Raw genomic sequence first — 18,090 nt, forward strand, 5'->3', positions numbered from 1 at the left:
CTAAATATAAGATCAAGTGGGGTGATTTATAAATTAGTAATTTCTTCATAAAAATATTTTGCTATGAAAGGGTAATGTAAGTGTTGATGTTACTTCATTTTTCCAGATAGTTTGGTGGTTATAATGGATATTTATGACTCAGCTGTCTGAGTTTGAAAGAAGAATGATTTTGAATCTTTATAATATAAAAAGCAAACACAAACATTTATTTCTTTACTATTTTATATCCTTTTTAAAAAATGCATTTTATCGAGATATAATTCACATGGCGTAAAACTCATCCTTTCTGCCCCCTTCTTCTGTCCCGCCCCCCACGCTGGTTCAAGCCGTCGTTTCTCCGTCTAGTTGTGTAGGACACGGATCCCAGACCCATGCTGGTATTGTGAGCCTTGCACTCCCCCAGCTGAGGTTGCGCTCCCGCCCGGCTGAGGCAGTCGGTCACCAGTCGTCGGTCACCAGTCGTCCGTCGGCCGCTCACAGCAGCTCATGGCAGCTCTTGCTGGCTGCCGGCCACTCATGCTGGCCATATCGGCCGCTCCTGGCAGCACGCGGCAGCTCACGGCAGCTCACGGCAGCTTACACCAGCTCACACCAACCTCCAGCTGCTCACGGCAGCCCAGCTCCAGGGAGAACTGTTCACAATCTTAGCTGTAGAAGGCGCAGCTCTCTGGCCCAGGTGGGAAGCGACCACCTGAGCCACCGGGCCAGCCCAAAACTCATCCTTTTAAAGTGTACAGTTCAGGTGGTTTTAGTAATATTCACAGTTGTGCAGCCATCACCACTAATTTCAGAACATTTTCATCACTCCAGAATGAACCCGTTAGCAGTCACTCCCCAACCAACCTGCAGTATTCATCTCTTAGGTCTTTTTACCCCTATGGCATGTTCATTTACTCTTTGCGTTCTGTCTGTCCGTACTTATTGATCAATAAGTTTTGCTTTTTTATTAGGAACAGCTTGGCCATAATGAGATGGAAGGGTGGAAAAGTGGGCAATACACAAAGCCATTGGTAGTTTGATAAAATATATAATCTTTGAAAAGTGATATATTGGGTTTTAGATGAGTGGGTGTCTAGGTTAATTGCAAATAGCCTCTTCTAAGAGGCGATTTAGAATCCTGTAACTCTACCTGGAATAGCAGGACAACATTGAAACTTTAGAAGAGATCTCTTCACCTGGAAATAGAGCAGTAATGTTAGTAATCACTTAGATGTGATCTTTTAACTCTAGGAGTTAATTGGGCAAAGGAAGATTAGATGCAGAATTTGAATGTATTATCTCATCAGTGTGGAATGGTGGACCTATTGTCATGTTTCAAGAATGACTTGGGGAAGATTGTTTTCTGTACTATGAGGACTTGTGTGACAAAGAAGTATGTGGCTATTCTTTGCTATCGCTTATTAGGGTTAGTTGCGGAAGGTAGGATTAAAATTAATTATTGCATTCTTATTGATAACCCAGCAATAATGGTTGAATGCAGTGCCTTCTGGAAAGAAAGGGGTATTAGGAGAATTCACTGGGTTTTAGCATACTAATGGTCTTTAGCTTTGAATAATTGGTGGTGGTGTTTTGGAAATTAGGGAGTCAGTTTCCTGTGGGTTGATGAAAAGTTTACACTAGGAGGAATCTTCTTTTCACCTATCAGAAAATTGAAAATTACAAATAAAATCCGTGAGACTAGTGGTCTTTTTTTTTTGCTTCCTGATGTGAGTCAAGTGCCTAGAACAGTGCCTGTTGAAAACCATATAGTTAATATTTGAGTCTATAAAAATAATAGTCTTGTTTCTCTTACTCATGCTTTTCTTCCACTATATCACATTGCTTTCAAATGTAAAATCTGAGGCCATTAACACATTGAAATTATATCCTTCAAGGAACTGCTAAGGACAGTCAGTGATTATGACCTAAATTGTCAGATGTTGAAAAGAGATCAAACATTATAGCAAACCTGGCATTACTTTGGGTAATCTTTAAATTATCTCTTAAAAATTTAGAAGAATACAGTGTATGTTGATCAATTGGGTTTAAAAAAAAATTTTTTTATTGGGGAATGTTGGGGGACAGTGTGTTTTTCCAGGGCTCATCAGCTCCAAGTTGTTGTCCTTCAATCTAGTTGTGGAAGATGCAGTTCAGCTCCAAGTCCAGTCGCCGCTTTCCATTTTAGTTGCAGGAGGCACAGCCCACCATCCCATGCGGGAATTGAACCCGTAACCTTGTTGAGAGCTCGCACTCTAACCAACTGAGCCATTCAGCCGCCTCTCCAACAGCTCAGCCTCAGCTCTTTGTCTTCAGTCTAGTTGGGGAGGGTGCAGCTCACTGGCCCATGTGGGAATCGAACAGGCAACCCTGTTGGTAAAAGCTCGCGATCTAACCAACTGAGCCATCTGGACGCCCCTCAATTTAATATTTTTCGATGGTGAAGATTTTTGGTCAAAGAAGCCAATTTAGTATTTTTATTTTATTGTATTTTTGAAGATAGACTTATTAGGTTGTTATACTGCAAAGTTGTAGCAATCAAGCACAATTTCTTAGCTTTATGCTCTCATACTTTTTAAATTTAGGTTTTCTTAATTTTTCAAAATTATGAGTTAACTTTTTGCCATAGCCAGTGATCACATGATTTTTAGAAACTGATTATTTTGTACACATTACTGGAGACTATTCCATAGAGTCTCTGAAACCTGTAGCAAAGGCTTGACCTTGTTAAAAAAGGAAATACCTAATTATGGTTTGATTATCTTTGCTCTTTTTTTTTTAATTAGGAAAAGTCAGATAACTGTTTTATCTTGAATTCTTTTTTTAGAGGCTTTAAAAGTGTTTATTGTTAATTTTAAAAAATAACTAATAAATTCCTTACATTTTAACATTTTATAAAAAGTGTATTTTGTGGGTTTTTTTAAAATTAAAGTTTATTGAGGTGCAATAACTTGAATTCTTGACTACTGTAGGAAATGTATCATTTTGGAAAGAGTAGACAAAATCAGGACATCACATTTACCAGCTGAGTTTTCATAGATATGAAGAATTAAGCAACTTTTTAAATTTAATTTGGGAGTTTCCAGTCTTCTCAGTATAGACGTGTGATATAGTTTTGTAATAACCTGATCAAGTTTTCCCTTGTTAAGTTTGGAGATAAATTTGTGTTTTGTTTCCAAAGTGTATTCTCCTTATAGAAAAATGATAGGGGCAGTGAGCCCACCCTTTTGAGGAAGGAGCTGACTTGACTTTGTTCTACATGCATAATCTATACATTGAGTATCTGGTCCCTCTTTCAGTATTGCATTTAGCTCTGTTATTTAGGATTTAAACTTAAACATTTGTTTGCCCTGTATTATTCTTTGTCTGACCTTTTTTGGTGGGAATTTGGTTACTGCTTCCCTCTTTTTTCTTCTTGAAAACCTATGCAAACTTGGGCTTAGTAATAAACTGTGTGTGTGTGTTAAAATGTACATAATATAAAATTTATTAGTTTAACCATTTTTAAGTGTATAACTCAGTGGTATTAAGCACATTTACAATGCTATATAACCATCACCACTATCTACTTCTAGAATGTTTTTCATCCTGTATAGAAACTCTGTACCCATTAACCAATAACTTCCCATTTCTCCTTTCCCCCAAGTCCCTGGTAACCCATTCTACTTTCTGTCTCTGAATTGCCTATTCTAGATAACTCTCATAAGTGGAATCATAAACTGTCCTTTTGTGCCTGGCTTTTTAAAATTTAATATGATGTTTTCAAGGTTTATCCATATTGTAGCATGTATCTAAACTTTGTTTCTTTCTATGTCTTAATATGTTCCATTGTATGCATATACCACATTTTATATGTTCATCTATTGATGGACACATGGGTTGTTATCTTTTGACAATTTTAAGTAATCCTGCAGTGAACATTGGTGTTACACATAATCTGTTTGAGCCTCAGTTTTCAGTTCTTTTGTGTATATGCGAACGAGTGGAATTGCTGGGTCATATGGTAATTCTGTGCTTGACTTTTTGAGAAAATGCCAAACTTTCCCACAGCGGCTGTACCGTTTTACAGTCCACCAGCTATGCATGAGGTTTCAAATTTCTCCACATCCTTGCCAACATTTGTTCTTTCCTTTCTTTTCTTTAAATAGTAGCCATCATAGTGGGTGTGAAGTGGTATGTCATCTTGGTTTTGATTTGCATTTCCCTGATGACTAATGATTTTGAGCATCTTTTCCTGTGCTTTATCTGCCATCTGTATATGTTCTTTAGTGAAGTAAGTGTTTTGCCTGTTAAAAAAATACAGGTGAGTTGTAAGATTGCTTGTGTCTAGATACATGTCCTTTGTTGTATATGTTGGAAGGTATTTTTTAATGTTTGGAAAGAACTATTTTAGTTTTTTTTTTTTTCCAAATTAGATCCTTTTATCAGTTCATTGACACCAAAAAATTTTGTTACTTCTAGTTTAGTTGCCTTTTGAAACTGGATTTTATGTTTGTGTTTTCCCGTGAGAGGTAATAACTTTAACTGTACTAGAGGATATAAAAAGAAAAGTTCTGCTTTCTGATAATGTTGTCGGCTTCTTCAGGGGAAGTGTAAATTATGATCTTGGATTGTCAGCAAACAGGAGTGCTATATTTAAAAGTGCTCTGCCTGTTTTTCTAAAAGGCCAAATTGCAAGTACATAACATATAATTAACTCCTAATGAAATTTGTAGAATTTTCATGAATTTTTTGATTCCAAATAATTATATTTCTTACATCACACATATGCTTCAAAATATAAAAGGTGCCCTAACATTTTTCTTGGAATAAACGTTGTTTTTTGGAATAAAAATGAAAACATGTAGTTTATCAAAAGATTTTCTTAGATTCATTAATTTATATGAAAAACAGTTTTTAATTATATCTAAATTATACATTTTAACAGTTTTCTTTTAACCCCCTGGAAAAGAAAATTACATAGCAAAATATTACATTAAAAGAATTAGAGTGTCACTTGCAAAATTACACACAAAATATTTGGTTTTATTTTGCCTTCAAGTAAGGAGTATTTGATATCACATTTCTTTCAGTAGGATCATTTTCACTTAATGAGTTAAAATGAAATCTGTAAAATAGCTGCTTTAGTTACAGTTTTTACTTTCATAAAAATCTTTTAAGATTTCTAAGTTACTTTGGTTAATCTTAAGTTCAGTATCTTTTTTTAGAATGTAAAAATTCATGAAAAGTTCTGAGAGATTTGTTTCAGCTAAGTGTTCTAGAAAGATAAAAGGTAGTTTAGTAAATGTTACATTTAAGAAATGAGACACTTAAAAAAAAAAAAGTGAGGCAGCCGGTTAGCTCTGTTGGTTAAAGCGTGATGTCATAACACCAGGGTCGCCGGTTTGATCCCCGCGTGGGCCACTGTAAGCTGCGCCCTCCATAACTAAATTGAAACAACTGCTTGACTTGGAGCTGATGGGTCCTGGAAAAACACACTTAAAAAAAAAGGAAAAGGAAATGAGAGTAATAAAATAATGTGGTTAAAACATTTATAAATATTTGCCCCAAGAAAGAAAAATGGGCGTGTAAAAGACATTTTTAATGTCATTTTGCAACCCCTCCCCGTACATACATAGTCATACATAATGTAAATGACCTAAAAAAAAACAAAAACAAATTTTCAAAAACTATTTTTGTAAAATTATTTCTGTGCAACAATAATGTTGACTTTATTTTTTCCAGATATGGCCGCGTGGAGAGTGTCAAAATTCTCCCTAAGAGGGGATCTGAAGGAGGAGTGGCTGCTTTTGTGGATTTTGTGGACATCAAAAGTGCACAGAAAGCTCACAACTCAGTCAACAAAATGGGAGATAGAGACCTCCGCACGGATTATAATGAACCAGGCACCATTCCGAGTGCTGCTCGGGGATTGGATGATACAGTTTCCATAACATCTCGTAGTAGAGAGGTTTCTGGGTTCAGAGGAGGTGGTGGAGGGCCTGCTTATGGCCCCCCACCATCACTTCATGCACGAGAAGGACGTTATGAGCGGAGACTTGATGGGTAAGTTCCAAGGTTTCTGTAGGCAGGTATTTTGTATTTGATATGGTGAGAAACAGAAACTCGTATTTAGGGGCCCCAGATGGATTTAAAGTTTTGGGCATTCTCAATGTTTCCTATTTTGGGTTGGAAACGGAAGTGATTTCTATCCCAGTGGCTGGTGTCTTATGGAATCGTAGAGGATATTTCCTGCAGCTGGTTGGATATCTACTCCTGAGATATAAAGTGGTGGAAGATTTTACATGGCAGCATCATTTTTGGAGTTACCTGTCTTCTAGAATTAATTATTTCTTCTCTTGGATAATCTTAAGGCCTTCCTTGGATATATCCCTTATACCTGATGGAGCTATTTGGCTACAGATTTTGTGGTTGTACTATATGGAATATTCCTGGAATATTAGAGCCTACAGATTCTTTTAGAAGTTAATATCTGCTTCTCAGTTTTCACTACATAAAGTGTACAAATGAATTGGATTGTCACAGAAAAACCTAACAGACCGTAATGATTCAACTGCTTGGATTCTACAAACAATACCTTAACCTGGAAATGTGTACTTGGATGAAGAAGACTGAAGGCAATGTTTGATTTTTCCATTTTGGATCTACACAATTTTCATGTTGGAATTATACTCCTTGATGGAATGGGGGAAATTTGAGATGATGGACGTTCCTAAATCCTGGAATATAGCCATTCTTTTCTAATTGCTGGAATGTATGGGATGCCATGCAGTCGAGATTCCATTAGCCCAGGGGAAGAGGATTACTGTCTTCTTTCTTAAGCAAGTTGCTGTCCAATTAAAAGTACTTTAGCTTTGAACAGATGGTGGTTGGTGATCAGTTGTGGATACAGCATTCAAAATTGAATGAGCTGGATAACTACAAAGGTGAACTATTGGCGAGCAACTATGCCGTCCTCATTTGGTGGAATCGTAGAGGATTTTTCCTTTTCTGTCAGCTGCCTGATTCATACTTAGGGCTGGAAATTTTTATGAATGTGGATCAATTTATAATTGTCTACTAACTCAAGAAAGAAGTCTGGGGGTTTGAGAGTTACAGTTTGTCTGGGACTACTTGCTTCCAGTGGAATTATTTTATCTGGTCACTAAGATTTTTTTTTTCCTTGTGGTTCATCTAAATATCATTTGACACCCTTGCCCATTAAGAAGGTGGATTACCCCCATAAGAGGGGCCAAAATTGGGGAAGTTATGTTCACAATTCTCTCCCTAGATTTAATTGGGATTATAGGTCGTGTTTCCACACTTGGAAAAGGTTGGTATGTCCTGACCTGTGTATATTAGCCCCTCTCCTAACCCAAGTCAAACTCTCTCTTTTTCCCACTAACTCTAGAAGTATTTAGTACTAATAGATGAATCAAAGAATAGCTATTAGATTCAGCTCTGCTAGCTCTTGTGCCTGCCTTCTGTATCTTCCTAATGGATAAAAACTTTGCAAATTTATAAAATATCAGCTGTAGCAGTAATTCTTCTAGAACTGTTGCCTATTGCTTCTGTTATATCATTAATAACAGCTTTCACTGATTAACATTTGATAGGGTGCTGATTGAATTATTTATGAAATTTTCTCTTAAATATCAAAGGAAGCTCTCTTGTTTGTTAGACATTGAAATATCTGTTCAAAATCCAGAAATGTAGTGAATAAAAAAGAAAGTCATTTAATACATTTAAATAGGAAAGATACTATCATTGAATTGTTTTTGCCATGCCACTTGCTTTTCATAATAGCTACAAAAAGCAAAAACAGCCTGGGAAAGTATGGTTGCTACTAAATGAGATGGTGGGTGAAAAATGAAGATTAGAGGAGAGATTTGGAATTTAGACATGTATTAAGGACATAATATTAGTTGTGAGATTTTTGCCAGATATTCTTCATTGGAGAGATTCTAATTCTTTTGTATCTTTCATGATTCTTTAATCTCTTTTGATAGAAGATAGATCCAAAGATAAGGTTGAGAAGAAACTCAACCTTAACGTTGAAATTCAAGTGAAATGGTCTTTTAGGGACTCAGGAAGTGAGTTCTGGTTTCCTACAAAAGTAGAAAATTTAAGATTTCTTTATAGGATTAGACTTGTTTTTAAATACTGACACAGTTGCATGTGTGTAATTGTACATGCACAAGTTTTTATACTTTTAGGTTTACAAATATTTGTGTCCTATGGAAAAATTTTTAAGTTAAATCATTGCTCTAGCAACCTTAGAGAATCTTAACAGTTCCCAAAATTGCCTGATTTCATCACAGGCAACTTGAGTGTAGCCAAAGCCTAAGATAACATATTTCTTGTAACTATTAAGTACATACATTAATAAATTGAATCATTGAATAAGTGTTTTAAAAATTTCGTGGAATTTGATAGCACAAGGAGATTAAATAACCTTTATTCTTTAATTAAATTTACCATAGAATAGTATGTGGCAACCCAATATTTGATATCCTAAGTGTTTTTTTTTGTTCGTTTGTTTTTCTTTTTAAGATTCCATTTTTATTATTAAATGTGATTGGGCACAGCAATTGATATAATCTAGTAGTTTTTATAATTACCCAAGAAGTCAAAAGTTAATGAGAAAAAGTTCCACTTAACATTTTTTTCTGGACTTCTTTGAAAATGCTGTTACAGCTGGGACATGCATCACAATAGGGCTTTCATGTCTGTGTTAAAATGTATCGTGGACATTTTGCCTAAAATAAATTTGCAAAGTAAATAAAAGTTTGGTATATATTTTAATGAGATTGACAGTATAGCACACTTTGATATTCAAATGACGGTCTCTTCTTGTTCCATTAAACTTGAAATGAAGAGGAGATGACATATGTATATTTTTGTATGTATGCCAGAAAATGCCTAATAAAAAGAGCAAATAACTGACTTGCAGAATACTAGTCATGAAAGCCCAGTAAACAGTTAAAACAGTAATTGCTCAGCTGTGAAAATAAGTTTTGGAGTCAAGTAAAATATTAAGCTTGTTAGTGTTTGCTTATTAAGTCGGTTAATGCTGTTTATAAAATGACCAGTTGCAAAGACAAAGACAATGCTGAAGTGAATGTTTGCATGACTTGCTTTTAGTTTTGCTTGCCCCTTTCTGATTGATTAAATATTTTTCCCCCCTCCTAAATGCAGGGCTTCAGATAACAGGGAGCGTGCTTATGAACATAGTGCCTATGGACACCATGAACGGGGGACGGGAGGATTTGATCGGACAAGACATTACGATCAGGATTACTATAGAGATCCTCGCGAGCGGACTTTACAACTTGGGCTCTATTATACTTCTCGGAGTCGAAGTCCAAACCGTTTCGATGCACATGACCCCCGATACGAACCTAGGGCTCGGGAGCAGTTTACACTGCCCAGTGTGGTACACAGGGATATCTACAGGGATGATATTACCCGGGAGGTACGAGGCAGAAGGCCAGAGCGGAATTACCAGCACAGCAGGAGTCGGTCACCACATTCATCCCAGTCTAGAAATCAGTCTCCTCAAAGGCTGGCTAGCCAAGCGTCTAGACCCACAAGGTCCCCTAGCGGCAGCGGCTCTAGGAGTAGATCCTCCAGTAGTGACTCAATCAGCAGCAGCAGTAGTACCAGCAGTGACAGGTAGGTTAACAGCCTTTTGTTTTAACAGACGAGCTGTTGAATAAATTGTCACAAATTCTTGATGATCAATGCTAATGATTTTTAGCATAGTAGTATTTTCAAAAGAGTAATCTTGGATTATGTATATGATGAATTAAGAAACTTTGAACAGTGTGTGACCATTGAATTAACCATTCTGTCAAGTACCCAAAGCTAAGTGATGATTTGCAGATACTATTTCATCGTCCAGATGCTCAATATTAAAATTGTCAAAGGAAGAAAAGTGGTAACTGTTTTCTATAAAGCAGATCTTGTGCTACTCAAAATGTGGTATTTCTTTAAATTTTTAAATTTCTCAGCTCTATAGTACTAACATTTCTAATTCTGGTTGAAAATTCGTAAAAACTGGTTAAAGATGTATTGGTAAAATATATTTTTGAAACATTTATTATAAATGACTAAATCAATGTATGAATACATTTAAACATCAATGTGGTAGCCAATTTATAAACTCAAGTAGAAAAGCTTTCTTTAAATTCAGGTTGTAACTTTGTTGTTCACTAAGGCTGAGTAAGCTAATTTCATTATTTGGGAATTGTTTTACAAAGGAGTTTTATTCTAAAAATGAAAAATAATAAAGATAAGCTTGTCAGGAAACATCTTAGAAGTTAGGTGTGTGGATCTTGAAGTCACAGATCTAGGTAGACAATGTAGTTTGCTACTTTCATAATCTTGGACAAGTTATTTAAGATCTCTATGCCTCAGTTTTCTCATCTTTTATAAGAACCTTGCTTTATAAAGTTATTGTGAAAATCAAAATGAAAAAAATGAACATAAAGTGCTTAGCTTGATAACCATATATGTTAAGTAAAAACTGCCTTAAATAATTGCTAGCTATTATTATTCCTACTTCAAATGTTGATAGTCTTTGAGCATTTTCCATTTCCAGTTATTCAACCTGCTAATCCTAGATATCCTAGTTGTAACTTTAGGTGGTGTATATTTTAAATTTACAGGATACAAATTCTTTGACCTGATTAAAATGCCCAGGTTAATTATTTATTATTCTTTTTTTGGTATTGCTTGCTTAGAATTAATTTAAGAAAAGTAAATGATCATGTCATTGATGAATGGTTCTTTTAGGCCTCCTAAATTTTCTAATTTGAAATAATAAATGGAAACATTTTATACATCTATCTAGATATATTTAAAATATTTTGGAAGATGTAGCATATTATGATGAAACCGCACTTAGTTTAGGAAATCAGGCGAGTTAGGTTCTGGCCCTAGCTTTGCAGCTCTGTGACATGGATGAGAATCCTTAACTTTTCTTGGCTTCATTTGGTGTATTATTGAGATAAAATGATTGACAAGATTCATTTGAACTCTGTAAACTGACTGTAAAATCCTGTCATGTCCCACCTTCTACATAGAATTATTTAAGATACTCAAGTTTTAGTCATTTTCCCCAAACCTCCCTCATTAAAGGGATGCTGCTGCATTCCCTTGGATCAAAACTTATTGAAAAGCCAACCAATTGGGGAGGTGTTGAAGTTAGAGGAGAAACATGATATGAGGCCTTCAGGGTACGTAGTGCGAGTTACAGTGGTTTGTGATCTGGTTTGGGATCTGCTCAGAGCCATCTCAAAAGCTTGAACCCAGAGGTGATCTAATGAATTTGATGTTCCCAGTTTACATAATCAAAAAAAACAGTTGTGTGACTCTGAATATTTATAGTCAGAAAGATAACTGCCACAAAGATAAAGGCAGATGAACTTAGAAAATCTACATGGGGGACGAAATTACAGTCATAGAGGATATTTCCTCTTCTGTCAGCTCCCCGATTCACACTTAGGGGCTATGAAGGATACATAGGACTTGAGCAAGAAGAGATGAGTTTTAGGCTAGACGGGGCACATGGTGGGCAGAAGGAACAACTTGAAGATATAAAAGTGGGTGGAATTATGTTTTGAGAACAGATAATTTAGAATGACTTAACCACACTAATTTTGGGTTTTCTTTATGCAGAGATGAGCTGTTGAAGGATTTTGAGATGGGAGATAGCTTGTTGAGATCTGTGCTTTAGAAGAGGCATCTGGTGACTTAGAATAGGAAAGACAGAGATTCTGGTTAGGAGGCTATTTCAGTCACTCAGAGAAGGAAGATTTGGACTATGAGAGTGGAGAGATATAAAGAATCAGATTTTGTTGTTTTATGAAAAACAATGAATTTTAATGATGGGTCTTTCAGTACTGTTCTGTAACAACAGGACAGGTCTGTGCACACTGCAGAGCCTAGTATATTGCCTTCCTCAGAGTGCATGTTCCACAAACAGTTCTGAGATACAACAAACACTGATACATAATTCTTAGTTAACATGAAGGATAAAGCAAAACTGATGTGAATAGCTAAAAGATTTGGTCATTATATTGTGATTGAAGCAAGTACACAGAAATAAAATCCTTTGGTGTTTGGAGCATGTCCATTATCCCTGGGTTCAGCCTTCCTTTTATCAGATTTCTTCTTTCCTCTATAATTATGTTGACTTCAAAGTATAATATTTTGAGATATTATGTAGATTCAGAATGTTCAATATCCTTTTGGAAGAAATAAGTTTGTAATCTTTAAAGTTAATGATTGTGAAACTGACATTCCAAGTCCTTTAAAAAATGTTTTAAAATTAATGCCTTATAGTAGACAAAATATAGCTTGGTTTTATCTATAGAAACAGGTTCCTATTCTCTCTGCATGACTGATTGAGAAATTATTCACCCTCCATCCCCCATAATCGTTACAGTTTTTGTGAATAGAATCCTAGCAGTGCATTTCAAATGAGTAAACATGGAATTAATGGCAGTCTAGTTGTGAAGTCCTTATAAATGTCACACCTACTGTTTTTGCAAAACTGTTCGCAGTATTTAACTGGTAAGAACTGGAGCTTAATGGTATAAATTTTCCTGTACGCAGCTCTGTGCTGCTGTATGTCTGTCTTTCTCATGGTCATTTAGGGAGTCACTTATACTTTCAACAGAAAAATTTACATAAACTTCACAAAAGCATTTATTTTAAAAGCCCTTGACTGAAGATTGTGAATGTACCTTATTTCTGTAGTTTCCTATTACTGGAATTTTTTTGCCCCCTTATCATGTTGTAAGAATTTTCTTTAATTCAGGCCAAAGGAATTGAAGGATTTGTTGAAGTTAAATTAGTTCACAAACTTTCCTGTATCTTAAAATGGTTTTGACTGAGCTTTGTTTTCCAGTTTTTTACTTTGATCACAGCCAGAGATGACTGGGCTGTCTCAGGGTCCCTGAACTTGGATGGAGGGAAAAAAATTACATCTTTCCCCCTAACCTGTAACAGAAATTAAGCATTGTCTTCTATTACGAAAGTAGGCAACACAAAACCGTAATATTAACAGTATGAGGTACTTTGTTACCGATATAAATCCACAGGTAATTTATTGTTGCACATATCTCAAAATTGGGCTTATATTCATTATTATGGGAAATAGTTATTAAACTTAATGTTAGGTGTTATTTAATGTCAGTAAAGACATGTATTACTGTATCACAAACATTTAAACATTTTAATAATTGTGTCAATGTAATTGATTTCCTTTTTATTCTTATTTATTTTACGTTGTACATTTAGAAGCATTCTGAAAATGGTCCATGGATTTCACCAGATTGCTGCAAAGGGTTTCTGGCACCTTTGTAATTGCAGTTAGCCCTTGATTCTACACACTATAAAGATTTACTGAATGACTTGAGACAGTGGCACGGAGAGAATGGATGAAAGGGTAATGGAAGGGAGTTGAGATTTGGATAATCCAAAATTGTTTCTTGTTCCATCTCCTCCCCGTCAATAGGCTACTTCTCTAAATCTCTTTTTAGGTGAAAGTTAACTTTTGAGTACATTCAGCCATCCATTTAGTTAGTTAACAAATAGGGCTATTTTCGCGCACCAAATTTATGGAATAAAATAGTAGGTTGTATGGTGCCTCAAGAATAGAACTAGTTTGGATTAACCATTGACTATGGCTAATCCAAAACAAGACCTACATATGTCTAATTAAGAGTTACCATGTAATTAAATTAGGTGTCTATGGCTAGGTGCATCTTTCTAGCTTTACCAAAGGCAGCCCCATATTCTGCCCCCTTAAAATATTTTTGGGCTTCTGGTTAGCATTTTCCTATTTGTTCCTCTGCACGTGTTGGTTTGTCTAAAGAAAATGTCAAATAACTACAGACTTTTACTGTTTCTAATCACAGAAATAAGCATTTAGGTGGAAACCCTTAAAACGAGTACAGTAAGCAAAGATAAGATAACTACATGAAAATAACTATAGTGGGTGACATTTCATTATTTCTTGTCTCTGTGGCTTTCAGTAAGCCATGTGGTCTTAAATTGTGCTTAGTTATTTGAAGAAATCAGAATTTTAGAGCAACCTTTCTTAGATTTAAAAAATTGGAATAAGTTGATTTAAATAATGTTGATGAAATTTTCTGAATTTTTTCTTTGTATAATTGTTACATTATTAGAGTATCTTTTGAATTGTCATATAAGTTGGAAGATACAAGGAAGAAGCTGGGGGACAGTAAGGAGAAGAGAGGGACACACACAAAAACAATTCCGGGGCAGGAAAGCTGACATGGGAAAGAGCCTTTGTGATGTTTGTTTAAAAAAAGTAAACATGAAGCATGTAGAACTTGAAGCAGTTAGACTGTTCACTCTGACTCTGTATCATGATAGGGCATGGCCTGCGTGTTTTTTATCCCTCTCTTTTCCAGTATATTAGCTTTGCATTAGAATAATTTTCTTTTTATTGAAAGAGAAATGAAAAATATTTCTTATTGCTGGTATTATTTGTAGAACTTGTGTATTTCTTTTAAATTATATGTTTTGAGTGAATTGTATCAAAAGTTGTCCACAACCTCACTCATTTTTTCTAATATTAGATAGTTTAAGATTATTTTGCTTGAATTATAAACAGTAATTACAATTTTGAACAAATTGTGGATTTTTACAACAGATATAGTTAAAAAGAATTGTGGCTCTTTTAACTAAAAAAGTGTTAGCATGAAAGCTTCCAATCTAATAATCATTTTTTTTTTCTATAAAGGCCAATTCTGCAAATCATTTTGTGAACAATCCAGACATTGTAGATTATAGTATCCTAGAGGGGGGATTTTATTCAAATGCCCTTTTGTCTGTGATTTGATGAGGGAGTTTTGCAGTTCATTTATTTTAGTTATGAGACAATTTCCTTTCAAGTTCATGTAGAAAATCTTTCAAAATTGCTGTCATCTTGCAACCTTGTGAAAGGATATTGGATAAGACTGAAAAGGTGAGAGGGGGAAACCGTTGGGAATGGTGGCATTGCATGTGTAGAAGTGATAGTAACAGTGTACCTTTAATTTCTCTTATTTTGTAAAAATAAGTGTAAGTGTGCTTATTTAGAATGCTGATTGGGGAAGGAATGCTCATTTTATTACCTGTCTATACAATTTGCTATGATTTATATTAAGTGCTGGACACTGTCAGATATGGCAGCAGTTTTATTTTAATACATATGTGAAGTAAAAGGCAATTCTTAAAATGTTAAAGGAATTAATAGTGATTTTTTTGGGTGATTGTTAAAATGTTTAATCATAAAAATACATTTGTCTGAATTTTTATCATCAAAAGTGATCTATAATAAAGAATAGGCAGATAATTTCTGGATTCATTTGGAGATAAAAATTTGTTGCATTGTGCTTTTTTTTAAATATTTTTTTTTATTGGGGAAGGAGAATAAGACTTTATTGGGGAACAGTGTGTATTTCCAGTACTTTTTATTGGGAAACAGTAGTATGTTTTTCCCAGGACTCATCAGCTCCATCCAAGTCAAGTTGTCCTTTTCCATCTTAGTTGTGGAGGGTGGCAGCTCAGCTCCAGATCCAGTTGCCGTTTGTTAGTTGCAGGGGACGCAGCCCACCATCCTTTGCCGGAGTCGAACTGGCAACCTTGTGGTTGAGAGCACGCGCTCCAACCATCTGAGCCATCTGACCTCCTTGGAGCTCAGCGGCAGCTCATTGACTTCATTCTAGTTGCGGAGGGCGCAGCTCGCTGGCCCTTGTGGGAATAGAACTGGCAGCCCTGTTGCCCAGAGCTCGTGCTCTAACCAACTGAGCCATCCGTCCGCCCCACATTGTGCTTTCTTTTTCTCAGATATATTTTGTCGGGTCAAAATAGTTTGTATTCACAGAAGAAAGTCACTACCACTAAAAATAATGCCTTTTAATCTTAGAAAAAGTTGATATAAGTGAAATAAACTGTATTTGGTGATTAGAAATGATGATTCTTTTCAACCTGACTCTTCTGTTTGTATTATAGCTGCATAGGATTGAAGTGAGAGTAGAAATTAATTAAGTTGGTTTTATTGCATAATACCAGTTTTTCTCCTTTTTGCTCCTTTGTTTATACCTGTCAGTTTGAGATAAATCACTTAAATTGATTTTTTGTTGTTGGTTTTTGAGTGTGTAAAGAGAAGGTACTTGTGCCCAGAAACCATTGAAACATAAATTATGCTAATTAAAATGAAAATCAGTGATTAGATGTTTATTGATTTTGGGTATAACAAGTGAAGTCCATGTTTTGGGAGCAGAGGACTTTCCAGGAGGAACAATAAAGTTATTTCTAAGCCTTTTAAGAGGCCAAAGTCAAAGATGATAAATATTCTTAGAAAGGATATTTCTTTATTTTTTGCCCCTTATTTTCATTTAAAATGAAAATATTTGCACTCTAATTTTAAACCTAAGTAAAATACCATGTTGCTTTAAATAGCTGATTTATTTCTGTATTTCACAATCATTCTTTGCCTGCTTTATTATTTTGTCCTGCCTCATTTTTACTTTTTCAGATAGTTGAAATTATCTGAGATTTCAAAAGCGAGAATGTCTTGCTGAAAATCAGTGTTATGACTAAAATGTATTCATTGGTCTGGACCTTTCTACCTATTAAATGAAGTTTTTATCTTGAAATTTGCAACTCTTATTTGTGATGGAATTCAATAAAAGCCAACTAGTGGTTTTATCGACTATATGATTAACTAGTATCTCTCCTTGAAATACTGGTATCAAAGTTCTTTAAAAAGTTACCTACTTGGAGGGAGAGGGGTTGGTGGAAAAAGGAGAACAACAGGTACATTGGTGTAGCTGCAATCCTGTAGAAAGCTGTTAGATTTAAAACGTACATGAAGTCATCTCCTTTTGAGTAGCTGCCTTGTTAAGTACCTGTTACTTTGCAAAAGAAGCAGCATTTGCTCCTTACTTTAATGCAATTTTGGGGCTGTTTAGCAACATGGAATAAATGTTTAGCAGTACATGCTTTGGCGATAAGTATATACCGGGGGTGCCAAAAAATGTATACACATTTTAAGAGATGTGTATACATTTTTTGGCACCCTCTGTATACATGTGTGTATGTACTTGTGTACATATATATATATGTGTATATATAATATTTATATAATATTTTTATTTTATTTTATTAGTAATACCGTGTTTCCCCGAAAATAAGACCTAGCCGGACAATTAACACTAATGTGTCTTTTGGGGCAAAAATTAATATAAGACCCGGTATTATATATTATTGTGTTATGTTATACTATATTATTATATTATATGTTACATTACATTACATTAGATCTTACAGTAAAATAAGATTGGGTCTTATATTAATTTTTGCTCCAAAGGACGTATTAGAGCTGATTGTCCAGCTAGGTCTTATTTTCGGGGAAACACGGTATTTTTTTCCTTCCATCAGTGGCAGGCAAAGTGCAGAGATCACTTGAGCCCACATTTTTGTAACACATTCCTTTCTAGGCTGCGGTATAGTTTATTACTGGGCAATAACCTGTGTACAACCTTCTGTCTTTTGGGGTCGTATTAGCCAGACAAGCCTTTTTTGTTTTAAATATGGAAAATGGAAGTATTTGCTTTCTGATTGCCCTGGTGGGCTTAACTTCTTTATGGAGATCTATAAATAGATCGGTTTCCTTTCTTGTTTTCATTGTTTTGTCAAGTACAGCATTTCAATAAGGCTTTCTAGAGGTGTAGGTGTTCTCAGCATTAGGGTTCTATATGGAATAGGCAGTCAGTTTTGGAAACAAGTGCTGAGCTAACCCAAATTTGCTCTGTATTAGGAACCCTGCTTTCATTTAAGATCCTCTGCTGGTCGGGAAATGACAACTAGGTAGACTTAGCTTTGAGAGCAAATGAGAGCTTGTGTGCCGCCTGGGTAGTCAATGTGTCTAAATATTGTGGGGAAAGCTTAGAACTGCTTGTTTGTGACTCAAACCAGCCTAATCTGGAATCATCCAGTTTGAGTTGGCTGCTTGCCACCTCCCAGAGGCTTCCTTATTTTGCCCGAGTTTCTGCCCGGCCCTCAGCCCAGGGGGTGGGGCAGAGTGAGGGGACCAGGAAGGCTTGTGCTCTG

At 35.5% G+C, this 18,090-nt stretch overlaps 1 protein-coding gene across 3 annotated transcripts in view; it reads left to right on the top strand.

Moving 5' to 3' along the window:
* The window catches only part of SPEN (spen family transcriptional repressor), a 74,054-nt gene that overhangs the window by 15,876 nt on the left and 40,088 nt on the right, over window positions 1-18,090 (top strand). The window contains exons 2-3 of one of the 3 annotated variants that reach the window (XM_033114528.1): window positions 5,701-6,021; window positions 9,154-9,630. In XM_033114528.1, the coding sequence (XP_032970419.1) occupies window positions 5,701-6,021; window positions 9,154-9,630 (798 nt within the window). Of the gene's footprint in view, window positions 1-5,700; window positions 6,022-6,073; window positions 7,289-9,153; window positions 9,631-18,090 lie in introns of those variants that run through there. The other 2 variants (XM_033114530.1, XM_033114529.1) reach the window with 2 other exon arrangements.

Source organism: Rhinolophus ferrumequinum, chromosome 9 (genome assembly GCF_004115265.2).
Source record: "Rhinolophus ferrumequinum isolate MPI-CBG mRhiFer1 chromosome 9, mRhiFer1_v1.p, whole genome shotgun sequence".
Lineage (NCBI taxonomy): Eukaryota > Metazoa > Chordata > Mammalia > Chiroptera > Rhinolophidae > Rhinolophus > Rhinolophus ferrumequinum.